Source organism: Echiichthys vipera (assembly GCF_963691815.1).
Source record: "Echiichthys vipera genome assembly, chromosome: 1".
Taxonomy (NCBI): Eukaryota; Metazoa; Chordata; class Actinopteri; order Perciformes; family Trachinidae; genus Echiichthys; species Echiichthys vipera.
The window spans coordinates 34783596-34811207 of record NC_139826.1 but is presented as its reverse complement, the minus strand read 5'-3'; the positions used below and the strand labels follow the sequence as shown (position 1 = coordinate 34811207).

Genomic DNA, 27612 nt, shown 5'->3' with positions numbered 1-27612 from the left:
TGGGGTGCTGTGTGTACATTAAAAGGAAAAAAAATGAACTTAAATGATTTTAGCACATGGCTGCAATTTAACAAAGAGTAAAAAATTTAAGGGGGTCTGAATACTTTCCGTACCCACTGTATATACTGTATATGATTCATTCAAACCAAGGAACTAAAAGTGTATACTTTTGCTGGTAAAAATATTTCCTATAAGACATATACAGTTAGAATAGTCTTGTCTTACAACCACAGGAAGTCATGTAAGTATTAAAAATGTGTCCTGAAGTGTTCAAGCTATTATTTTTTCGGATCATTATGATTCAATACATCTTTCTAAATCCAAAAGCCTAACTTGTAAAAAGAACAGAAGAAAGGAACTAACCTTCCTGCAACAACTCTCAAAAACCAGGAAGCACTTGTATACATCCAATATACTGTAAGTTTATTAATTTAAAGTCCAAACAAATGTCCCCATTCCCCCAATTACACCATCAGCATACCTCAAAGTATTCTTTAAATCTTACATGAACATCTGTCTGCGTGCTACCAGTTACAGTTATCACTTTTATTCATCAATATAAGGGAATTTTTTGTTAGCCCCATATCCTGGGTGACGTGGTCTGGCTTCAGCCCCTTCTTGTTTCTCTTGTTTGTCTGGTTGACTTGGAGCTGCGTCCTTGCCGCTGCTTTCCTTGTCGCCTGTTAGACACGCTGAAATGCCATGTCATATTGTATTATATAGTAATAATTGTATTGTATTGTGTTAGAATATAATAGTATTTGTGTCTGTTGTCACATGATCATCAGTTATGAGTCGAGCTTCCCTATTTTCAGATTTTTGACTCACTTGGAGCTCTTGGAGCTTCTTTCCCGCACTTCAGTGTGCTTTGAGCAAAGCACTCGGCCATCCAGGACAGCACTTCTCCGCAATATCTGACCTAGACAACGCCAGAAATGACTGAGGGTTATGCAAACTGTCTGTCAGATTACTTACAAGCTGGTGTCAAATATATATAATAAATAAATAGTCATAGGAAAATGCAATTTGATTATGGGTTAATTTGTTAAGGTAATTTTTCCAGGTTCACCTGAGCCTCCATGGATGTCAGTCTTTTCTCTTGGTCCTTGAATCCACCAACAATCCTCAACAAGCTCTGAACCCTTGATCATAAACAAAATGAGGTAAAATCATATTTAATGCTGCAGTTGTTATGTTTCTTTTACCACTAGGGGGCAGAAGTGCTTTAAGACAAGCTACTGTTTGGTGCTGGGTAGTGTCCAAGTGGGTTTTTATCAAAGTTTGCTGAAATAATTATATCTTCTTATACTCCTATAATATGACAGTTTACCAGATTTTACAGTTTTGCAATATAAAAATTACTTTGAGGAGGTACTCTTGAGTTTCTCCTCACTGCTCTCCCAGTGCTGGCGCTCCAGTTTGGCCAGGTAGTTCTCTTTCTGCACAGTCTCCCATGTTATCAGCCTCTGGTCTAACCCTGCTGGCAGCTCCCTCTCTGCCAAAACACACACACACACACACACACACACACACATATAATGTATGTACAAATATATATACCATACATACAAAAGGAGGCCGACCAATGCTCCCACAGGCAGTTTCGATGGATATATCAGGTGAAGGACAGAGATAATACATTTAATTTAAATGTAAATTTAAACCAATAAGCCACGATGAACGATTCAAATATCTGTTTGAAATAAAGTAGAGTAGCTTCATAGTTCCTGATGGAAACATGATAAAGGATGCAGATATAATCTTCATACCAAGATGCTCCTGCTTGGACCCAGGCTGTTTAACCAGGCTGAGGAGGAGCTGAGAGAGGTGGCTGATGATGATGAAGGGTGGGGCCAGTGCTGGACGGCTGTGGTACTCCACAATCAGGTTGTATCTCTGAAACTTCCAGAAGATGTCTGTGTTGCCCTGCACTACCTGGAATGTGTAGCTGCAAATGGTAAAAAAAAAAAGCTAATAAAATCAACGTTTTATTAATGTTATAATGTACAAAGAAGCTCCTAGCATATGTCAAGTGATGTTACCAGACAGACAGACATATGGAGATTTTTCCCGATTCCCAGACCCTGACCTGAACATGGCAATAAGCAAGTTTAACAGCAGGACATTGGTGACAAGGAGGAAGATAACCAGCAGCAGGATGACCAGCCAGTTGGCATAGACGTTGGGACATGGCGGCCGCAGGCCCATGATAATCTCCTCTGAGTCATCAGTGCAGTTAATTTCAGGCATACGAGCAGCTGTGCACCGTTTAAGAACAAGAAAATTAGATTAGGAGACATTACATTCAGGCTAACGGCATCCCTGATTGCAAAAATGATTAAAATTCAGACAAAATTCTTGTAAGACTGAATGTTCTTGTATGCATTGGATATAAACAGTAATGAGCCATTACTGTAATTTACCATCGATTTCCTCCAAGGGGATCTGGCCAAAAATGTGCAGGTAGGGGCGGTACAAGGCTCTGCGAAACACCCAGTCAATCCTCGGGTCATTGGGGTGGAGAAGTGCCTGGGTGGCAACACCGTACGCAATCATCCACACACTCAGGAAAAAAAGGAAGAAGAAGACATCCTTCATCTGTAAAGGAGGAAACAGACGAGTTTCTTCGTCTTAATGAAGATCTACATCGCCTTCATCTATGCCCATGAATACTAGATGTCATGTTTCGTTTTGGTCACCATTCTCTCCACAATGATGATCTTGGGGCCCAGCTGCTTATGAATGGCAAAGATGTGGATCAGACGTAGGGTGAATACCATGAAGTCTATTGCCAGAACTGTCCTTCCTGCCTCATACGTGTTGTTAGACATCCTGCAGAAAACAAGCATTACTCATACAGTGTGGTTTATTCCCTTCTACCCCTTCTTCCAAATTCATCACAACAGCAAATCTAGAGCTTCCACATAACGCCATTTGATATCAATTACCTGCATGACACCCCGACAACAAAGAGTGAGATGGCAACCATGTCGCACTTGTTCCAGTTGTCCTCTACATAGAGTTTGAACTTCTTCAAGATGTTCATCTCTTCATCTGTGAAGAAGCTCTGTGTCACAAAAGACAGATTAAGCATTATTGTAAGACATAATCATTTGCAAATGTTATCTAAAATCTAAAAAAGGTCGTTCATTAGAAAACCATAGGCAGCCTCATCTTTGGCAGTGACACTGGAATTTATTTCTGTTGCAAGACTGAGCTTTGCGTCTGAATTAGACATTTCTAATATCAACATTGTGTTGCAGATTCTTTGTGTGCTTTAGTAGCGTTAGTAATTTGGTACAATAATTGATGACTCTAAAATTGCCCATAGGTGTGATTGGTTGTCTGTCTATGTTCGTCTCTATGTGCCCTGCGATAGACTGGCGTCCTGTCCAGGGTGTACCCCGCCTCACGCCCAATGTCAGCTGGGATCGGCTCCAGCACCCCCCCGCGACCCCGACCCCGAGATAAGCGGTTGAAGATGAATGAATGAATGAATGAATGATTGTAAATGATAGAATTTCCACCCAAACTCTGACTTTTTCAATGTAAAGCGAGTATTGTGCGTTGAAATCTTCTCACACCTGCATCCCACCAACCGATGTCATTACATCGCTAATGAAAGCATTTTTGTTTTATTATGACTGGAACTTTATTGTGTATCCATGTTTATGCTAAGATTTTAAAATACAAATTACACTACTTTAAAAAAACATCTGTTTCTAAATTTAGGTTGTGTGCACATGTAAAGTTCCCATTTCATATCCAAATGTGTTCACACCCTAATAGCTCTAGTTTTTCAGAAGTAAATGAGGTTTGAAAAAACTTTTTCAACCTTTTTAAACCAGTAACCTTTTCTCATGTTAACATGCCCTCTGTCAGGAGGTAGCAGGTACACAGCCCTGATGTTTTAGAAGCACCTGCAGTGCAGCTTCTCAATACTGAAAAATGTCTTTTTGCACTTAGAGTGTCAGGTTGAGTTGTCTCCTGTGTTTTGAACAGGGCACCTGAAAGTGCATTAAGAACAAGTGCTTGGTCCCTCGATGGCATAATTGGTTTGAGAACAAGCTGAGGGAAGTATGCTGTTTTCAGTGTTAAGTGATAGACTAGGAGTGTAAGCCCTGACTTTCCAATCACAAAGCCCAGCACGACGACCGCATCCTTGGTGTATTATCCGAGACACGGCTGTCTTAATCAGCACTATCACCCGCTAAATCTACTTCTATCAGACATTTTCAGTTCAGACTTGTTCAGTTCCACTGTGTGTAAGAGACAGAATCCCCCAACAAAATAGCTTGAATAAATCAGCAGAGGGTCTGACCTTCCTTGCCTATTTATCTGTAGCACTGCTGATGTTGTCTGACATTTTCAGGGCATAAATGATTTGCAAGCTGGAAGCTTCTGTAAAGTAGGCATAATGTGTAGAGTTAGAGACTGAGGGTAAACCAATCAAATGTTATCACAAATTAATCGAGGTTCGTTTAATATAGGGCTTATAAATTATGTATAAATAACAATAAAACAGCCCTGATTATCGAAAATCTCTCCAAAACTGACATTATACAGAATATTTGAAATTATACACCATTACCATGACAATGCAAAGGATAGAAAATACTCCAGTGAACACCAGTGAGGTATATTAATTCATGCAACAGCAAACTGCTTTTTACGCAACATTGTGAAAGTGAACAGCCTTGCACCCGCCCATCTATCACATTTAAAAAGCAGTCTCTCATTTTCTTCTATGACAAGTGAGAACAGAGGCCCTTGGGGCATTGTCCCCCTTCAGAGAGAGGCATTGCACCCCCGGGCCTGGTAGCATGCCAGGGTCGCCTTTAGCAGTGTGGTTCTTTCATTTGAAATCTGTGCCATTGTTCTGTCCAGCTCAGGGACTTTCTGAGTTGCATGCTGAAAAAGAGAGCTGAGTCCTGTCTCATCTGGGGCTTTTGTGCCCAAAGGATGGAGGCTCAGTGGGATCAGTGCAATAAGGGATCATGCTTTCTGACCTGGCTAACTAGGAGGGAGTCAGGCAGTAAGGTGAAAGGCTCATGAATCCTTAAAACCCCAGAGAGAATGAGCTTATTGTAGCAGTTCACATCACCTCCTACTCAGATATGGCTGACTTTTCAGTCATGAATGCTGTCATGCAAACAGAACAATAACAGTGCTTCAAAATGGGTTTCACACTGCATAGATAGATGTGTATCCTGAAACAGAAAATTCAATGTGTTTGCAAGCGGGAAATGAGATTATAAAGGAACCAATGAGATTTGATGCTTTGATGGTCACCTGTCGAATTTCCTCCAGCACCAAGGTGAAGACCCAGAAGTAGAGCATTATCTCTTGGGCTCCGGGGCCGTAGGGAGGCGGTGGGCGGAAGTCTAGCAGGAGCACGTAGGTGAAGAGGAAGAGGAAAGCGAAGTACATGATGACGTTACCGAGGAACACGGTGACAGGAGCGCTCCAGAAGCGACGCCAGCGGCGGAGCAGGAAGCGCCACCAGACAGAGGCACAGCTCTGAGCTGATGGACCGCCAGGGGAAGAGTCCCTGGGAAAGGCAGAGTGGAAAGGACACTTTTTACACATAAAACATAACTAACAAATATATAATAATCTAACTGCACCATGGGAAGATTATTGACGTTTGGATTGTTGGTTGGGTTTGTCGATGCATTGTCTTATTTGACCATGCGTGGTGGGTTTTTAGCATGTATTTTACAAATTTTTATTATATGTTGTATGTCTTTTTATCTTGCTTTTGTTTAGGTCTACATGTGTCCTTTGTTTCACTCGGCTGAAAGACAAATTCAGAGTTGAAGTTGAAATGTGAACCAGTGTGGTTCATCTGACTTTTGTTCTTCAGGTTAATTTTAAAGCTTTATTGAATTAAATAAATAAATAAGAAAAGGTGAAGTATAAAGTATAAGTTTACTGAAGTACTATTTCATTGCAAACTTACAAAGGGTCGTCGTCGTCGTCGTCAGTTAACAGTAAAGCCTTTTCTGTGTCCAGACTGTCCAGCTCCACAAACTGCTCGCGACTATTACGATTATCAAGTTCCTCGTCACTGAGAAACAGATACAAGTATGTCAGTGCACACGACAAAAACGACATACAGTACATCCACAGGGATAAGATACGTTTTAAGATGGATCACCTGAACTTTATGAGGTTGGTCCAGATGAGTGGTGGACAGAAGAAAGACACTACGAGTTTGGAGATGGCTGTGTCTGTCGTCATCGCCCCCCACCAAATCTTTGTGAGGAGAGCCTGCGTTGCAAGTATAGCTTTGTATCATTTAGGTTAAAATCAGACATACTGTAGGTAGTTACACAACAGAGACTCTGAATGAAGTTCACCACCAGAGTGCATCATAGACCTTACTTAAGCATTTCTGCCTTCCGGTCTTGTCCATGGAAGCATCATACAGGGAGATACCCCAGTTGGTAAACAGAAGAAAAATGCAACATTTCCCTCCTAATTAAACCATTTCCTATGACGTGTGAACCATTTCACAGCTGTCTAATTGCAGTTTCATGAGTCATTATATGATGCTTAGTCATGAGTTTGTTTACCGTTTGTACCATACCAGTAAAATCCACCCTCTCTCGAAACTTTACGCAGCTTTCCATTAAGAAAGGCTTTATTTTTTTCCCAAATTTGTGCTTTAAATGTCATTGCTGTCAAGTTCCCTGCATGCTCACTTTGCCTGCTGACATTGAATGTCAATTAACCATCAATAATGACTTTGTAATGACAAGGACGTCTATGTAGGTTAAGTTGTATAGTTAATTCATTCATTCATTCATCTTCAACCGCTTGTCCCTGTCAGGGGGGGCTGGGGTCGATCCCAGCTGACATCGGGTGTGAGGCGGGGTACACCCTGGACAGGACGCCAGTCTATCACAGGGCACATAGAGACGAACAGAGACAGACAACCATTCACACTAGGGGCAATTTTAGAGTCTTCAATTAACCTAACACCTGCACGTCTTTGGACTGTGGGAGGAAACCGGAGAACCCGGATAAAACCCACACAGACACAGGGAGAACATGCAAACTCCACACAGAGGGGCCCCAGCAGGGATTTGAACCAGCAACCCTCTCGCTGCCACATTTGCTCAGCATTTCCATCTGGGAACTGTCGGTTGGAGATCTTTTGGGAAGAGGCGGAAATACCGGTTGCTGATCATCACCATAGGTGGTGATAGACAGATCAAATCAACCAATCAGATCAACTTAGCGTATGACGTACTAACAGAGGGTCAAGGCAAAGTAAACAACATGATGGTAAAGGACATTGCCGTTTGTGTAACATGAATTTACAGATAAAAGGTACTATTTCAGGTGCCAGGTCCATATTCCAACAGAAGGATCTAAAAAGCCGTTAGCGAGCGGCTTGCTTGATAGTTGCTCTCATCTCATCCGCAGAAGCCACCTTTGATTACACTGAACAGTCACTTCTCGTTGCATCACACTTCGAGCCACCTCAAAATAATTGCTTATTGGTTCGGTTGCTTAGGCAACCTTCTCCAAATTTTCTCTGTTGCAAGTTACAAGATTGATCTGCGAGTAAAATACAATGGGCTAAAAAATGATATGATTTTGAAAATAAGTTTGAAATGGCTTGCAATGCTCTGGAAAGGATTTAACACCAAGGCAACATAGTGTTTCAATGCAGAGGGCAGCAAATAAACATTCTTGGTCAAATGCACACTACTTTGAAACTGTTGGGTGAACATGCAATGCTTTATAAGGAGAATAGTGTCTGTGTTCGGGTCTCTGAGTTCAGTTTGAATGTAATTTAAAACTGTGAATTAAGCCTTTAATGTAATTCATGCTGACACTCTTTGGATTTTACACTTCCATCTCTCCTCCTTCTCCTTCTCCTCATGGATGTGTGTTCTTGTTCTTGTTACCTGAACTCCGTCGTGGGCAAAGAAGGATTTGGCATCTGCCTCAGTGGCCAAGTTGAGAACCGTAGATTTGCTCCAGCAGTGTGTTCTTCTTATTAACAAAGCATAAGCCCTGTCTTCACTGTTGGAGTAACACTCACCAAAGACATCTGCCACAATAAGAACAGTGGGTAGACAGTGTTAGTCGCTCTGATACATTTGAGGAAATGCACATTCAGGTTCATATTCACTTCCAATGGGATGTGTGTTTTTGTTGTTTGAGGTCGATGAGTGCACCTCTTGCTATGTTTGACCTTTATTTTTTCTGATTGTCAGCTGTTGTCATTGGATGGTTTATGTACTCACCAAGGGCAAACTGCTCATACTTTGCCTCCTTCATACTACGCGCAGACTCAGCCTCAGATTCCAGTCGTGCCATCTCTTTCAGAATTTTACAACCCGCCAGCGCTGCTGCAACCGCCTCAGGGCCCTGAAGGATTAAAAGCAAGCTGGATCCAAGAAATAGGTCTGAGAGAGGCAACTGAGAAATCTAGTTTGGAATTTTAAAGAGCTGAATTTACTGTGTGGATCAGGCTGCGATAGATACATTTCTACCTGCAAGTCAACCTAATGGTCAGCCTTCAGTCAGATCTCTTTGACCATGGAACATTCACATACGGTGTATAATTCAAGACTTAGATAAAAGGTAAGCGCTCCAACCCTCAACAGCAACAGAAAACATTGCTGTTTCCATGTCGACATCTGTCAATCAGTTTGGGTATGAAAGCAGGTTTCAACCCAATGTTTTGTATTTTGGTTGTGGACTCATCTCACTTTGGACATGACTGAAATAAAGAAAAACTACCTAATGCTTAAAGGACTTTACCATTTTGCCCATTTACTATAATTTGCATATTTTACTTTTCTCACAATTTTTCAATCAATACAATTGATTTTCAAGGTTTTTTTAAAAAATATTTTCCTTTTCTTCCTTCCAGTTCATTTCAATTCATTTCAGTGCACTATGAAAGTCAACCCGTAAACATTGTAGAGGCGATCCATCAGAGTGAACCTCACATCTTCACCTCTTGATTTGATAACTTACTGAAATTAATGGCAACCAATGTCTGGACCTGTGGTCTTTGAAATGCTTTGATCATTTTGCAAAGTATACACAGTAAAGATATGCAAAACCAAGTCCTTTCTTTTCTTACCGTGAGTCAGATGAGAAGATAGACACGACTCTCATTATCTGTATACATTATGAAACTGGAGCCAGGAGACAGTAAGCTAAGCTTTGCATAAAGACTTGAAATCTCTCTTTGAATAAACATTGCTCCAAGAAGTAGTCATCTCCAAGAAATGGTATGCCATGTGACCCCCAGTACGTCAACTAAACATGTTCATTAGCCAGCTTTGGAAGTGCTGATTGGCAGATGTTTTTACTTTTGGACAAAGACGGACCACCTGACTATTTCCCCGTTTCTAGTCTTTACGCTGCGCTAACAGTCTCCTCATTCCAGCTTCATATTTAATGACCGGATATGATAGTTGTATCGATTTTGTCTTTGAAGACAGCAAATAAAAATATTTTCAAAAGTGTTAAACTACTTTCTTACTAGCGTTTTAACATCAGGTTGATTTCTCGTCAGTCACACATAAATGTGAGGACAGAAGGAAGAGGGTGTTTAAAGGAACACAGAAGCCAAATCATTTCGTTTGTCTTTCTGGTTAGAGATTGGCCTTGTCTATAATGGCATTATAGTAGATTATTATCATTGTACTGTATATTGTAATTAATCAACACGTTATTAACCATTAATTGGTTGCCATAACCAACACGTTATATTCATTCATTCATCTTCAACCGCTTATCCCTGTCGGGGTCGCGGGGGGCTGGAGCCGATCCCAGCTGACCCCGGCGTGAGGGGTACACCCTGGACAGGACGCCAGTCTATCGCAGGGCACATAGAGACGAACAGAGACAGACAACCATTCACACCTACGGGCAATTTTAGAGTCATCAATGAACCTTACACGTGCATGTCTTTTGGATTGTGGGAGGAAACCGGAGAACCCGGAGAAAACCCACGCAGACATGGGGAGGACATGCAAAGAAGGGCCCCAGCCGGGGAACCAGGGACCTTCTCGCTGTGAGGCGACAGTGCTAACCACTACACCACCGTGTAGCCACCAACATGTTATAGCAAACTTTAATGGACCTATAGTGCAAAAGAAACATGTATAGGACTAACCTGACACATGTAACTGAAGAAAACATACTTAAACAGGGCTCTCCATCTGAAGTTAAACTCAGTGTTGTGGACCTCAACCCTCTTTATTCAAATGATCAATATTTTTATACATCACGCTGTATAATGTTGCACTTGGGTTCATTTATTATGTACATATTAAATATGAGATATTTTGCTAGCATAAGCCAGCCTGCAAGGATAATTGTGATGAGGCTTTCAACACGAGAGATACTTCAAACAATCAAATTATGAATGCACATATCCCAGCCAGAGTGTGAGTGTTAAAAAGATTTGCAATGGGGGTTGCACACACACTGAATGCAATTACCATAATTTCAGATAATGTTTGAAATAAGGCGCAGGAAAGGAGCACATGATGGCGACCGCTTGCAAGATTACAATAATTGGCTCCCTTAGTTCGGGGAAGGGCAATAAAGAAATGAAAGGTGCCTTAAAAAGATGTTGAAAACAAAGAGCAATTATCATTGATTGGTGTCTTTTAAACTATCCATAGAGCATCACTAGAGCATCCCCCATGTCAGGACGTTTCTCATATACTCCATCAGGACATTAGATACGCCTGCATTACCTCACAGTTAGTTGAATGTACGGCTTCATGATGCTGCATGACCTTCATTTGAATAATGTTCTTAGAGATAAGATAGCTTTTCAGTTCACCTGAGTTCTTGATAAATATGCCATTTGCTGGGCTCTTTTATCTTAAGGGACATTTTCATATGGCAGGGCTGACCTGCACCTGTCCAGCACTGAATCCATAATACCAACTAGCACAGTATATTTCAGCTCACTGTAGTTTGAACAGTCTTTGCCTATGACAGGCACATTTAGACTTTTATAAGCTGGAGCGGAAATGACTAAAGAAGCTGACAAGACTGACCATGGCCCAGAAGTAGTTAGCCATTTGCTGTCGGTTCTGAAGGACGGCCCAGAGGAAGAGATCTCTCCAAGGATGTTCGCAGCGCTCCTCTAACTCAGCCAGGTTCTTCTGGCTGTGAAACAGTCGCCCCTTCGCTGGCTTCTCCTGGAGCACACAGACAGCATTGTATAGCACCAAGAGTAGTTGCACACTTACAGGAGCATGCAGATATTACACACAATCTACTGCACAAAGTATGTTATTTAAAAAAAAACAAGATGGAGATTATTCTTGCCTTGTAGTCTATCTGTCGGTCAACAGGATATGTGGGTATTTCAAAAATGTATGAAACACACTGAACAGACAGACTTTCAGCCAACAAACAATTTGATTTTGGTCATGATCTGAGCTATGATTTCGTCCCTATGATCATCATCGTTTTTAGCTGTATAGCATGACAACAACATATAGAGATGGGTAATTAACTGCAAATGACACAACGGTGGTAATGTGATGATCCATGTCTTCCTTTCCGCTATTCTGGTGAAATTGAAGGCCCCTGACCAAGTGCATCCCGGCATGGGGGTCAGGACCTTTCCAATGGATCTCGAGAAAAATCTGGGGGGCCTATGTTGACTAACAGAATAGAAAAAAGGAAACTTTATAGTTCTGATGCACAAATCCTTTTAAAATTTCAATGGGATTACCCAGAAATTGCGAAAACCTTACAGGATAGATTTCATGTTTTACTCCAACAAGTGCAGGATTAGGCTGCCATAAAAAAAAAACCCACTGTTCTCCTGGATGTGAGTTAACCAGGATGTCTATTTCATGCATCTTTTAGGCCTTTCACAGTTTCAAATGAAAAAGACTGAGAGGGTTAGAAGAGAAAACTGCTCTGTGCTCACAGCTCACACAAAGACAAATGCAAACTGTAAGAAGGGAGCACAAATAGACACTGCTTCGTTTGAAGGTGACACGTTCAAAAGAATGAGAACCACTGCAAGAAGCAATTCAAGGTGGCACTTAATTAATCAGTTGAAAGGATTTTTATTCATTGCAGTATTATGCTGACATTCCTTAGACAGAGTGTTTCACTCACCGTGGGAATCTTTTGGTAAAAGCCTTTGCAGGAGTCATGGAGAAAGTCTTTCAGCACTTTGGCGACCTCGTAGAGGGTGAAGCGAGGTTTCCGGTCGCCTTGCTCAGGCGGATGGTGTCCAGGTGGACCAGGTGTTCTGGCAGCTCCGAGCAGAAGCTGCTTCTCCTCGTACTTTTTGAGGAGAAGGTTGTGAAAGAGGCTCTTCTCCGACACGGACCAGTAAAGCTCCTGTAGACGACCGTAGGTAAGAAACTCGCCCAGGTTCACACCGTTATCCACAAAGAGGCGCACAAAGTCTGGCTTGTCATTGATTAGTGCATCCATCATCACCTCTTCAAGGTCGCATGCCTGTAAAGATCATGTGTCTTTGTTACAGTGACTCATAAAGCAGCTGTCTTCTCTTCTTCCTGTGAAAAGGTTTCTGTAATTGTCAGGTTATTTTTCCCTTTATAGTGATGTACAATGGCTTGCCACTCTCATTTTGAGTGCTATCTAATAAGTCCCTATTCTATAAGACCCTTTCATGTTAATTGGATGGGTTGTCAGTTTTGTACAAATATTCATGGTCTTCAGAGGGTGAATCCCACTGACTTTGGTGTTCATTAAAGCACTGGACTTAATTTATTTTTACATAGAAGATTCCATTTGAACTTGAATTTGAATTGTTTAAATCAAAGGTGGATTATTGTTCTGTTTCCGCTGTATGTGTGTGGTTTTAATCTAGGGTGTGTAAAACATGACTGAGGTCAACAAAGAGAGCGCAAAGGGAGGAAGGTAGCATATACCGTAAATATATAGACTCTCATTTAGTGGGAGTAATTGCACCTGAGAATGGCAGTTCCATTTTTGGCAGGAGTGTTTGGTTTATTCTCCTTGCCTCAGGTGTGGTCAGGTGGCCACTGTTAGGGGACCTTTAACCTCATTCCATAAAAAAAAAAAAAATCTTAAATGTGGACACATGCAGCCCAAACTACCTCTGAATGTGGTTTGAGAGTAATCAGATCCCAATGCCACCTAGGTGCATTCACACGCCACGGATTTCAAAAAACGTTTTGTTTTTTTCTCCCTTGGTTCAGGTGTAGTCACACGGTTTCTTTCTGGGGACAACCACTGTGTTTAAGCATAGCCTCACTGCCAGTGGTGCTCAGTCTGGTTAAATATGCCAACTATTGCCCTTTATTGCTGATTGCACTTTAAAGGCACAGTTCACCCCAAAATCATGAATACATTCAGTTCCTGTTGTGCCATTCACCAATCTAGGTGATTTTGGTGTGAGTTTCCCAGTTTTAGAGATACTCCAGATGATATCTGCCTTCTGTCAAATATAAGGACACCAGAGTGCAGAAATCATGGATGGTTACTCAAGATAATCCATAGACCTGTTGTGAACAGTTTCATGTAGTAACTTTTTTCTTTTTATCAAACTACACCCGCCAACTGTAACATCGCACAGAAGGAAGCATACTCATGAACCATACTCATGAACCAAAGGCTCTTGGTACGACATTGTTCGCTTCGGCAGATTAGTTTAGAGCTAACCGATACTGCTAGGTCAAGTGAGCTCGCTAACATTAGAGCTCAGTCGATTAATGTTGCCATTATTGTTTAAATCTGGTGCTGTCACAAGAACTAGCCTCTCAAACATGAGTATGCTTCATTCTGCATGTTGCAGTTAAGTAGATATAAAACAGTTCCTACATGAAACGGCTCATGGCCAGGTCTGTGGATTATCATGAGACATGTTGGTGAGTTTTTCAAATGTATTTTTTTGGTGCAAGCCGAGGGCCATCTCCTTCCTATTTGTCTTACCTTCCACTCCACATCTCCATTAAAGATGTCACTCTTGGCGATGTCCACCCTGTTCCAGGCCACAGCCAGCTTCAGTTCATCCAGGAAGTCTTGAGCTTCCTGACTTTGGCTCTTACACGCTGACACACACACAAACACACACACACACACACACTCAGCACCGGTGCCATAATTGTACAGACTGAGAAAAGTGCATGTATCTTGGCACCATATCTCTCCTAAAGTGCCTTACCCTTTACTAGAGCTTTGAGGATGACCGTATCCAGCTCAGAGCTCTCCTGTTCAGGGTCGTGGACAGTAAGGAGATGCCCGTGATCAAGTATCTTCTGGATCTGATTGGCAGGTTGACAGTCAGTTATTACTTATACCTCATTTCGGTGAAGAAATGTTGTTGTTGTTTGTTTTGATCAGTGATGCATTGTTTTCTAAAATTACAATCCCTTCACCGTGTACGTCAGCTTGAAAAAAATATTCCATTAATAGTAACTTTCCCTCCTCCTTCATACCCTTAATTAGGTCATCACATACACATTTCGTAGATAAGGATGGAAATCCGACATTAATTTCCCTCACAATCCTCCCCTGTGTGCCCCATTTTTCTGGCAACATTTAGGTCCTCTGATGTGCGCATCTGTGTATGTGCCTGGCTCCATGCTGTGCACATCACTCTCACCAGCTTGACCCAGTTACTGATGTCTGTGCTGTGGTGGGCATTCGGAAAGGTGTCCAGCAGCAGCTCATGAACGCTGTCCATATCCCAGCAGCCCCTATTCATCAGCGTGACAAGGATGTCAGCCACGCCTCCTGAGCCTGCCAGGATCAGCCATGGTGTCGAATTGCCAATGCCTTTGTACATCCTCTGCGGACGGGAACACAATGTTCAGACTCGCAGTCAAACTCACAAACATCCTCATTTCCACTGAATAACTTCTCAACTAAACATAAACAAATAATTATGTTGATCAGTGTTTTCCATAATCTTGGTTATGGCCCTATTTATGCAAATGTGATGGCTTTGACAGGCTCTCTAGCCAAAGAGATTAGTTTTGTGAAAACAAGAATTTCTTTCTCAGTCTGGCTTTGGCCCGCGACTTCAGGAGGTGGTGCAACTAAAATTTGATTTGGAGCCTAATTCTCAAACATAAGCTTCTGTTCAAAGACAGAATATGCACATTCAGATGATGAAAGATATCTCATGTTCAGGTCTCTTTGCGGTCACGTCTTTAAAGTTCTTGAGCAAGTAACCCAGCATAATGCAACGGTACTCACCTTTAGGATCCTGGGCTCCCCATGGACCAACAGACACAGGACAGGGATCTCAAAACTGCCTGCACCTGCAAGCACCAACAAGTACTTTCATAAAATGATCTTATTTAAAAAATCGTATGCACATCAGTGTATGAAATTAGTACAACTCTGCTCTTGCATCTGACTATTGTGCGAATAGTGCGTATGCTTCTGCTATGAACTGTGTATTTTTCACAGGTTCCTTTTGTCTCCAAGTTGCGAGAAGTGAAGTCAAAAAGTCATGTTCCCACTTGTTACATTTGAACAGTTTTGGAGGCCTCAAGGGATAAAACCAAAGCTATGCAATATACATTCCTGATGCTCCTATTAGGCTACTCAACTGACTCACAAAGAGTCAGCAATGTCAATTAAAAGGCATAAAAGAAGGCCACAAGCCCAGAGGTGATTCTAGAGTCTGTCGGGGCCCTAGGCAAAAATTCACAGGGGGCCCTTCGAACCAGCACTCATCACAATTATAGGATTGTTTAGAAGGAATTATGCACGGCACTTTCTACAGAAGTAAATACAAAATTAACAACAGGAGTGTGTGGACTCAGGTGGGGCCCACTTTTGGGGGGGTAGGGGTGTGGGTGGGGGGTGGGAGGGATAAGGTCTTCTACTGTCATTGCATTTGCACATTCTCCCTGCTTGGTTTTAAATTTTGTCAGCCCTTAAGGCCCCCTTCTGGCCTGGGACCCCAAGCAGCTCCCTGCCTTGCCAGCACACATAATTCAATTTAAATGATATTTATGATATACATGATATAAAAAAAAAAATGGCTTTACAAATGTTTTATGAGGAAATGAATGCCCTAAACACATTTTAAGATTTCAGGGGAACACAGTATTTTGACAAGTGCAAACCCATTTTTTTTTTATTATTTGTTGTTTAAAAAGAAAGACTAGAGTGTGGAAACACCTAATGTTGGTGATGCTGCTCACTTTCTGCTCTTTAGAAGACAGTTTGTATTCCATATTTCACTTACCTTGGGCAGCGAAAGAGTCCAGAGTCCATGCCCAACACACTGAATTCCAATTACAGTCGCACTGCAGAACACAGTTCTGAGTATATATTCATTTGCCCAACTACAGCACTTGAACAATTTGGAGGCGTATGATTTTACAGCAAGCCATATGAAAAGGTCATAAAAAATTTATCAGGGATTTTATTTATTTATTTATTTATTTTAAAGCTATCAGCATATAAAGCAGCCACCAGTACTACGAGTAGCTTGACAGTGAAAAAATGCTTAATGCATCTATAACATACTGTCATGAAAGGGACCATTTGCTGGAATGACTACTCCTACTTTTAATATTTAAGTGCATTTTACTGTTTATATTTTTTTATTTATATAAGTAAACGCATGACTTTAATCTAACTTATCATTTAATCATGTCATTTTAAAGGCTAAAGTATGGGATTCTCGTTCCATTTCTGGTTCCCAGCAGTGATCTAAAGAGCTTTACCTCCATAGCCAGTGCGCTGAAGAGAGATGTGCTTGAGCAGCTTCATCCTCATTTCACTGGTGGCTCCTGGTCTGTTGGGATCCTCCTCCACGAGCACAAAGTGGGAGTGGTGGCTGTCCAGGGAATACACTGACCCATGAGGCAAGTCTTGTGGTTTATATACTGCAGGCTCATCCACCTTGAGTGAGCAGGAAGACAGAGGACACCGTGAACACATTTATATGAGAGATATAAATCTTTGCTCATGGACATTTGCTGCTATTTTTATTAGCTCTATATTGTCTGTGTATATACAGAAACCTTGGCGTTGTGGCTAGAGAGTAGTGCCTCTCGGTTGTGGATCATGTTCCAGGGTGCAATGCCAATGGCCACTACACGAACTTTAGAGGAGGTGCTGGCCAGCGAGTGATCCCTCACAGCCTGGCCCAAGTGCTTAGTGATGCCAAAGCGAAGGCCATTAGTCAAAATCCATGCCCCTAGACAACAGAGAAGCAGTTGCATGTGTGTGTGTGTGTGTGTGGTCTAGACATTTTTTTGTGCACTTGGTAGTTGGATTGAGGGGAACTAATGCAGGTCTCTACTATGGCTATTGCCTTATATGGCCATCATGCATGCGTTAATCCTCCTAACGTGCATTAATTTAGTCATGCAGTTATTTTACTTGTAGTGCACTTCAAAAACACCTGAAAAATATTTTAGACTTCATCCAAATAAAAGACAGGATTTCTTCTTGGTGATTTCTAGTTATTCTATGACCAGGGACAGATAATACATCCTCTAGCATTGGCTTTACAAAAGTCAAGGGCTGTTTTAACCCCTTGCTTATAACCTGTACTCTGCGCAGCCTTCACAAGTCCTTTTCTCAGAGTGTCCCTGAGCCAGGGCTTCATCTGAGCCAGCTCGTCTCCTCCCACCAGTGCCACCACCAGGTGTGGGGGAGCAAGTCCCCACTCCTCTGTCAGCATCTGGTAGATCAGCACAGGGTCGGTGTTGCTGCGCACCCTCACAAACTGGATATATGGAGAAGGGTTGACATGTCATTATTCTGCAAACTCTTCCTATGCTGTTATGTAACCTTCAGTATTTGTTAAATAATCCAGTTTCACCTTTCCTCTCGTCTTAGTAGAGCCAACAAAGTCAATGTCACCCACTCTTCCAGCTGCCCAGTGACTCTTTTCCTTTTTCATTCTGCTGGCCAGGCCTCTTGCTACGGTCTCCAGAGTCTCATCCACTGTAGAGCAGCAGGAACAGCCCAGCAGGACACTGAGACAAAGACACATTCAACGGTTATGTGTTTTGTATCATGTAGTCCTTTATACCAACACACATTAGGAAAAAAGCAACTGCTGTACCATAGTCTATGATCCACCACTCACTTGCAACATCCCTCTCCCTATGCTCCTCAGAAACATGTAGTAAGACTATTATTTCTCCATGCCCTCCTGTCGTGTATCAAGCATTTAAAGAAGACTGTGGAGCCCTGTCCATCTTCAAATGTGAACGTAAACCATCATTAAGCAGTTCTTTTTCAAACCTATTTTCTCAAAACCATTATTCATACAAATACTATCCAGTTCTCATCATCATTGGCAAAAGGCCCATTTGATGATCACAAACACACTGTTTCTCCTTTTTTTTATGATATGCCGTATTTCATAAATAATTGTCAAATAACTTGCCCCATGTTGTGCCACTTGTCAGATGGTGTCACTTTTGCATGGCCCGGGTAGTTTTGAAATATTTACTTTGTACTTTAAGACTTTATGATCTTTTAAAGTTTTGTATTACAACTCTGTGCTGCGTGACTTATGTGTCTGTCATATCAAATCAACGACCAACTTGTAACTTTTCTCCCTTTTAACATTTTATCAAGAGCTCCATCGTGTTTGTTGTTTTTTATTTATGTCTCACGGCTTATTGCTGCTCTGCCTGTGTCAAAAAAATGACTGTGAACAGGATTGTTGCTTTGTGTTGCCCGCTTACATAGCTACATGTACTGTAATAGTGGATATTGTTGATGTATTACTGTATTGTGTTGCTCAGTGGCACACTGACAGTACTGTTGATCGTTGTGCATTGTCCTTATTGGCAAATTCATTAAAAAGACATAACTCACTAATGTACACTTTACTATAATTCTCACTTTCATCCTTAATTGGACAAAGCCCAAATATTTCCAGACAGGCTCGAAGCTTTCTACAGTATCACAATCCATATTATGTCAGAGCAGATGCGGATACAGAGGTGAGTTAAAATCTATACACACTGTATAATTAAAAAGAGCTAATCTACACTTTCTGTTTGGCTGCTTTGTCGATAATCTGCCTTAAGAAGAATGAAACACTTTTGCTAGAATTTGACAGGAAGCATTCTATTTACAACTACACTACACTACTACACGGTGCAAAATCATAACAAAAGGTATCTCAGGACACTTTGTAGACCACACTCTATGACTTATTTATGATTTACATAGACCCAACAATTCCCCCATAGAGTACAGTGGCAACAAAACCTTCCCTATAACAGACAGGAACGTGAGACAGACCCTGCACTGTGGAGGACGGACATCTGTCTGCACAGGTTGGGGAGGAAGAAAAGGAGAGAGAAAGCTAGAAAAGACGGACAGATGTACAGAGAGAGACAAAGACGGCCACAAAGACAGAGACAGACACACTTCCAATAACTATAATAATATCTATAGTAATGTGAATATGACTTCTATGTTATGGCAGTTAATACAGCAGAATAGTAGAAACAAGCCCAGCTAAGGTGATAGATTATAATAGCAACAGGAAACGTCATGCAGGACCACGGCAGCAGACACCACCACGATCAGCAGAGACCTGAGAGACGACAAAGCACAAACAACTCCGGGCAAGAAGTTGAATTAATAACATGCATTGATGAGACATGAATGATACAGACAGAGAGGAGAGAAGCTCAGAGTATCAGGAAAAGTATTATACCCGGCAGACTAGGCCTATAGCAGCATCATTAAGCAGAACAAGATCAGCTTAAAAATAACAACATTGCTAAGGACTCGTAAGCCCTAGCTGTAAGCTTTATCAAAGAGGCTTCTTGGTCCAGTACAGATGTTTGCCCCCTTCACCTCTTTCATTTATGGCCTGCTAACCACAAGTCTGCAAATTATCTGATGGTGATTTATCGATCAAGAATACTAAAGAGCACTGTGATGTGTTTCAGATAAGAGCTTCTGCCAGTTTTCATGAATGTATTGTGGAGGGAATAAGCCCACTGTATCTGTGCACATTGTCTTTGACTTCAACACACACCTGTGCTCCTCTGACCACTCCAGAGCATCCCCACATCGCAGACATCGTGTCTGTGGCTGCAGTGTTCCCTGTAAACAGAATATTATGTCATTTTCCACCCCCCTCTAAATCCATTATGACTCACTCACCAGCCGTTTCACAGAGGGGAAGGCTCTTAGAAGTACTTGTGGTCAATGCAAAGTTGGCAGAATTTTCATCCTCGCTTCATATGCAAAGTGCTTCCTGAATGATGTTTGAACTAGAAATTCACAAAACACTGTCACTCACAGATGAAACAAAGACAAACTAGGCCACAACACTGTGGGTTCCCAGCAGAATTTCTAAACATAAACCCCCTCTGATATTATGTCAAATGACAATAATGTACTTAGGTTTCATTAAGCAGTCTGGAATGAGCTGTTGACATTATGACTTGCTTAATAAGTAGTCATTGTTGTACAATAAAAACAACAAGTTTGTTTATCTCTGAATGGTTATTTTCATAGAAATAAATGACAGAGTTCAGAAAGGAACCCATCCATTATTGATAAGATCATCCACTTGCCTGAGCAAATACAGACTTTTATCAGACAGCCTTATTTGCGTGGGCTGTTTGTGAAAGACGATTGGAACAAAAGTGCAGCACAAGCGCATATTTCTTTGACAAAAAGCCTCCGTGGGCACATTGGATTAAGGAAAGTGTCTCACAATAATAGAATTGTGGTGCAGTGGTTAACGCACATGCAGAGAGTCAATTTGTGTTTAGCCATCTGTTTGAATGTAAGTAAGCAGCTTGTCGTGAACGCCTTAATTTGACTGCAGGTCTCGATCGGGTATGCAAACAGGACAATTTGCATGCAAAGTTACACGCACACGCACACACGCACACACACACACACACACACACACACACACACACACACACACACACACACACACACACACACACACACACACACACACACACACACACACACACACACACACACACACACACACACACACACACACACACACACACACACACACACACACACACACACACACACACACACACACACACACACACACACACACACACACACACACACGCGCACACACGCGCCATCTTGCTTGAAGTCTGAATAATGAACTTGTCTTCTCTCAAGCAGAAGTGATGATGAGGTCTTAATCTACGTGTGTACAGCGGCAGTAGCACAGACCAGATCCATGAGAGTGGACTGGTAGCTGAAGCGGTCCCATTTCACCTCCCAGGCATTGTCGAAAAGCCTTTGAGCAAGGCACCAAACGGACAACTACACGTTGCGCTGTCCTGCGAGACAGCTATCTCTCCATGTATAATGCATGGGGATTAGGTCCTCTTAGTGCATGTGTATATTTCGGCCTGTAGGTCTGTGTGTGTGTTTACATATATACAAATTTCTATATATATATACACATGTGTATGTTATATACACATATACGTATATATAACACACACACACACACACACACACACACACACACACACACACACACACACACACACACACACACACACACACACACACACACACACACACACAGTGTATGTATATATATATATATATATATATATATATATATATATATATATACATACATAGAGAAGTGAAGAAAAATCATTTGCCCTCTTTAAACACATTTTGTATTTCAAGGATGTATTTAAAAATCAATATCTGTTTTTCAGTCTCAACATTTGCAAGCATTCGAAAATATTATCATGGGAAGGAAAATTAATCACTTGCCATACACCAAGCTAGTGCATATAACAAGTGTTGGTTACAGTATAACTATGCAAATGGGTGTCATATAAGGGAATTGTGAATACGTGTGTGATACTTCTGAAGAAATACTGTGGGTACATAAGAACATCACTTTAGGTTGTTATGGCCACGAAAAAGATGAAACACACACCTTCTGCTTCATCTTGAAGTCAAACTCTTCAACTGTGTAATTACAACCAGTTATGAAATCACATACAATTATCCATTATACAACACATAAACCATAGAATGATTTTCCCATATCGTTTTATGACCCCCTGACATACAATGTAATGTGTATTATTACCAGACATTCTGCCCTATGTGAAAACACTGATCATCATGGAAAGAACTTATCTTGTTGCTTGACCAAATGTCGCCCTACAGTCGTTAACAGAACAAAGAACAGCTCCTACGTTGTACATACTCACCAGAGGTGTGCCTTGTCTCTCCTGCATGGCTCAAATGAATGTTCCTCTCCTCCTCCTCTGGAACCACACCTGAAAGGGCTGAGGGGTTTTCCTCCACAGCTGTGAGGTGTACTACCTGGGCTATCAGGAAGTGGTACAAAGGGGGGGCTCTCCCACTGGACAATCCCAGACAGTGCTGTGCACCATTGCTTTGCATGTTGGTCAGCCTCTGCAAATTGCTCTCATCATGACCACATACTCCTGCTGCCCAATGAAACACTTTTGTTTCATATACTGTACTGTTTAAGTGGATTCCTTTGTATTTGTATACGTGTTGTACAAAGTCCAAATTTCAAAATAGCGCAATGGAAAATGAATCAAATTCAGTTGAGTTGTTATATGTTTTTTACTCAGCCATCATTTTAAAACAGAGAATACATTAGAGAAGCAGTAGTTTATCAGGGTTGTGGCCATGGTTGAATTATGGACCTGGCAAAAGGGGCCAGGGCCCTGGGGGCTCAGACTGCCAGGGGGCCTCCAAGCCTCAGGCTGCATGTGACCCAAGACCAAGTTCACTGATCTGAAGTACATACAAAATAAAATACTTGATGATAGGGAAAAGACATTATAGAGAGGGGATACCTTCGGTGGATGGCTCCATATTCACCAAGATTATTAGTTATTTATGATCTGAAGTGCAAAATAAAATACTTGACGATAGGGCAAAGACTGCGTATTAGAGAGGGGATACTTTTGGCAGATGGTCTGTGAGAATATGTATCCTCCAAAAACTTGTGCTCGCAAAGAAGACATTTCTCCATATTCACCAAGATTATACGTTATCTTATTTATAATCTGAAATGCATGTATCAGACCGAGAAATGTAGTCTGAAAAAATGATATCCACCCATAACTCTTGCTAGAAAAGAAGAAACTTCTACATATTCACGAAGGTTATCAGTTATGATCGGAAGTTTATACTAAATAAAACGTTTGATTTTAGCACAAAGACTGTGTTCATTATAGACGTACTTTTTTGTGGCAGACCGAAAATGCAGACAGAATTTATATCCCGCTATTACTTCTGCTAGGAAAAACAAACTTCTCTGTATTCACTGAGGTTATTAGTTATGATCTGAAGTAGTCATTGAAAAAAAAACTTGATATTGAGAGACTGTCCATTATATAGCGGGATTCATTTTGTGTCAGACTAAAGATCTATTCTGAAAATATTTGTATCCCCTAACGTCACCATACTCACTGAGGTCAATGGTTATGATCTGAAGTATGTACAACATAAAATTCTTGATGGTAGGGAAGACACTGGGCATTATAGAGAGGGGATGCAACTTGTGGCAGATGAATGAATGGTGTGAATGGTGTCTGAAAAACCTGTGTCCCTATATTTTCTACCAGGAAAGAATCTTCAACATTTTCACCAAGGTTATAAATCTTTTTTGTTGTTGTTATTTTTATTATAGATTCTAATACTTATCTAAGCTACCAACCTGTTATAAGGCCAAACACTGCAATAATATACTTTAGAATAAATAGAATGAGACGAGAATCACGTTATTTGTTAAGGGGCACAATTAGCAGGATCCACGCGGGGGACCCTCTAAAATAGATGTGCCCAGGGGCCTGTGGGACTATGATCAGGCCCTGGTCCCCAGAATGGGGTCTGTCTGACGTTCCTGCCTGTTATAGGGAAGGTTTTCGTTGCCACCGTGATCTACGGGGGAATTGTTGGGTCTATGTTTATCATAAATAAGTCATAGAGTGTGGTCTTTACCTAGTTTGTAAAGTGTCCTGAGATAGCTTTTGTTATGATTTGGCACTATAAATAAACTGAATTGAATTGAATTGGTTCTGGCTCATATTGCCAACTATGTAAACTATTCACACTATTTGCTACACAACAGAAGGGCCCTGTGAAGATGTTTAACTGTGTGTGAGAGAATAGGGCCTTGTTCACACAGAAAAAGTTAAAAAAAAAACTTTAATCAAGTAGAAACTATAATTGAATTAACATATATAGTGTAGTCGGAAATTTGATTTGTGTTTTGAGAGCAGTTGCAGAAATTAGAGCCGCTCTAAGCTGTGGGGAAATCTTATTTTAATGGGCAAAAAAAGCAATTAAAGCCATGCCTTCCTAATTACTGTATAGTTTTGACCTGTAATTTAAATGACTAAATCTCACCTCTTGATTTCATTTGTAGACTACACACTTACTTTTCTATCTCATCTTGGTGAGAAGACTTTGGTCTCTATGGCCTTCAGGCACAAAAGCCTGCAGCGGCCACTAATTAACTCCATTGTGGCTAAACTGCGCTGCTGCATGTTGATGTCCTTTCATTCAGGCAAAAATAAACAAATACATGCCCATAAACAGAAATGTGGACACCAACACTGAGGTTTTCAGGAGTGTTTTGTTCTTGCGGACAGTTTGCAATCATGCAAATGCAAAGTAGGACAGATCGACTTCATCACAACATGAAAATAGGAAACATTTGTATTCATGGTCTCAGTGGTCTTCACCGCACAATGGATAGATGCGCCCCCTCCACTTATCCGCCAATTCAGGGAGCCGCAGCCAATCAGCAGCCTCTGCTCATTGTGTACAAACACAACAGCGTGCGCCCTGCAGCCTTTAAATCCCCCCTGCAGTAAAGTGATGACCAGAGCAGACCAGGGGGACACAGAAACAGCAGCTTCCCCTCAAACAACACAACTTTTTCCCACCGAAACTCCACCGGAACCATCTGAAGGATGAACCCCATCGGGCGCACAGAGTCGGTCCGCAGAAGTTTGTTTGGCCCGGTGGACCACGAGCAGCTGCGCCGGGACCTGACGCTGAAGCTGAAGGAGATCACCGAGGAGGACAGCCGCCGCTGGAACTTTAACTTCCAGACTGAAACGCCGCTCTCTGGCAGGTTTCAGTGGGAGGAAATACCCGCACACTGCGCTGCCGCCGTCTATCAAGAGTCCGCACAGCTGAGGGACGACGGCTGCGCTTCACACACCGAGGAAGATGACCGACTGAGCGACCGTGAAGAGAGCGCACGGACCGACCAGGAGAACTGCTCCAGCATCTCCAACACACAGGACAAATGTCCCGCCGAAGTGACGCCCGTCCGGAGGAAGAGGTCTCTCTCAAAGCCGGCAACAAAGCCCCGGAACAACGCACGGATTACAGGTGAGGAACAAAAAGATCTTAAAGATCCATAATAATGTTTTATTTAGTTCATGCTGTAAAACACGTGGAGTCAGGTGTAATGGTGGATGTGTTATGGGGATAAACAACTTTTTTCTTTTTGCTTTCCCTGGCAGATTTCTTTGCAAAGAGGAGGAGGACAACAATAGAAACCAAGAGCATCCTGAATCCTTTCCACACAAGCTCCAGTGAAGCAGCTCTGTGCAAAACAATAAGGTGAACCTGCTGCTGAAAAGGGACTATTTATATTGGACCGGACCAAGGCCTGTTTACTGCACCAAAGTATTTTTATTTGAAGTTATTTAATTTTATTTCCCTTTATTTTATTCTATAGCTCATTTTTAGCACCCGTGAGCTGGGGTTAATTTAAACCACTTTCTGTTATTTATTGTATTTATGGACTTTTATTTAATGTCTTTGCATTTTTTTCTTATACAATATGTTCATTTATGTATGTTTTGTTTCCATGTGTATCTGTGTTATTGTTATGTGACCAAGAACACTGAAATGAGTGAGTTTTCGTTTGCTCTTTTCCAATCTTGTCGGTGGATTTCTGTAATATGAGCTGCTCCTGTTCACTACTGTGTAATGTAACTGTTTTGTTCTTGCCCCGTTTACCTAAATTAACAGAGATTGTGAATGCCTGCAAGTATTGTGATTTTTAATAAACTGCTTTATCAGTGACACTAAGTGGTTATTATGCTTTCTTGTGTCTCCTTGGAGAAACTTTCCTTATGAGATAATTGAGTACATTCAATTTTTTCAACTACAGACAAAAAAAATCTGTAGACCAAATTAATTTGTTGGTTATTACTAATTTATTCATTTTGCATCCAACACATTAAACCGCTGTATTAAGTCACAGCATCCTAATTTTGTTCCCTCACAAAATAGTCCAGAAAACTTAGGTTTGACATCAGTTCTCTGAACAATAATGCCTCACATACTACACTCCAGCAGGACTTATTCTTCTGTTTAGAGCTTTAGAGTGGACCCTGAAGGACTGTAGATAGTTCAGGGTGCAAAAGAATGATTTTAATATCCAAACTAGTGTGTGTTTATGTGCAATAACATGTATCTTTTGCATTGTAACAGTTTGCCTGAAGCAAATATCTTCGGAAGAAATCATTTACGCTTTAGCCGACAGAGTTTGAACCTTCTAAGCCCACGAATAGTTGTTATTTTTTTCCTAAAATGTTTTGCAGTTTTAGATGCAGCTTAAGGTTTTAAAAGTATTAACTGTGTTCATCATTTGGGTGACTACCACTTTACAGAATTTTCCTATTCATTCGATTTTCAATGTGACTGCAGCAGCATAACACAAAAGTACATCCTTGGTTTTATACTGACTTTGTAACAGCCACAGATGGGTAAGCTAATGATAATAAGTTTGCCTCTAAAGTCGTAGGAAAATCCTTTTAAGTTGCAAGTTTGGCAAAAAGAAAGAAAGAAAGAAAGACGTTTTCGAGTAATTGCATTTTCTGGGGTGTATTATGAGACGTTTCATAATCAAACTCATAAGTACTGTGGTGTCAAGCTTGAAATTGTATCCGTTAATATGAGCTGTAACTGCCAAATTAGCCCATTAGAGAGGCCAAATCCCACAGGGGTGTATTCACTCCCACAGCGTTGGGGTTTCTGCTCTAAAGAATTTCAAGAGGCCATCTGGCCACAGAGCAGGACAATGGCCACAAAGCAGAGTGTGCCATCCATTTCACCTGCAAATCTGCCTTTGGAGCTCCTCGACCCCCCAGGTCTTCCCTCCACTTTTCTCTTTTCACTCCTGTTCCTTTTCATAGCCAAAGCAGCCATTAACGTTGACATGCGCCCAAAGCCAATCCCACTAATGTTTGTTTCCACTTTGGCTCGTGTTTACTTGTATGCCACTGCAGCAAAGGGACCATGTTCAAGCATAAAAGAAGAAGCAAACATCTCGTTTACATTATTTAACGCCTAAATGCCAAGGACAGCCAATGTTAAGTGTGTGATTTCTGCAAGAGCAACAGACGATCTTACATTCTGCTTCAATGGATTCATGTTACCAGACAAGAGATCAATAATCAAACTCTCCCATGAGTCCAAACGGCTCCTCCCAATACCTTAATTCAATTCCCTTAAAGACGTCGCTACAAGCTGCTCAGTTCATCATCAGTGAATGAAGCTTCCACTTGTGATTGTGTCAATTAATACAGCGATGTTGCTGAATGTATTATGGATGTGCTTTGTATGTTC

The 27612-nt window shown here is 41.4% G+C and overlaps 2 protein-coding genes across 2 annotated transcripts; one reads left to right on the top strand and one right to left on the bottom strand.

Moving 5' to 3' along the window:
- Positions 1-546: 546 nt before the first annotated feature.
- On the bottom strand, positions 547-22214 carry trpm5 (transient receptor potential cation channel, subfamily M, member 5; the record flags this gene model as incomplete). Its single annotated transcript, XM_083911822.1, has 26 exons — positions 547-692; positions 829-919; positions 1070-1142; positions 1363-1495; positions 1770-1948; positions 2090-2258; positions 2424-2598; positions 2700-2832; positions 2949-3067; positions 5293-5551; positions 5963-6070; positions 6161-6273; positions 7923-8068; positions 8265-8388; positions 11052-11195; positions 12133-12480; positions 13942-14060; positions 14174-14273; positions 14615-14800; positions 15211-15275; positions 16698-16875; positions 16998-17173; positions 17527-17707; positions 17804-17960; positions 19994-20061; positions 22188-22214. 26 exons carry the CDS (start codon positions 22212-22214, stop codon positions 547-549), a joined length of 3717 nt encoding a protein of 1238 aa, XP_083767948.1.
- A 2721-nt stretch (positions 22215-24935) lies between these two features.
- Positions 24936-25600, top strand: cdkn1ca (cyclin dependent kinase inhibitor 1Ca; the record flags this gene model as incomplete). Its single annotated transcript, XM_083920510.1, has 2 exons — positions 24936-25362; positions 25497-25600. The coding sequence occupies 2 exons, from the start codon at positions 24936-24938 to the stop codon at positions 25598-25600; spliced, it is 531 nt and encodes a 176-aa protein (XP_083776636.1).
- Between the last annotated feature and the right edge of the window lie 2012 nt (positions 25601-27612).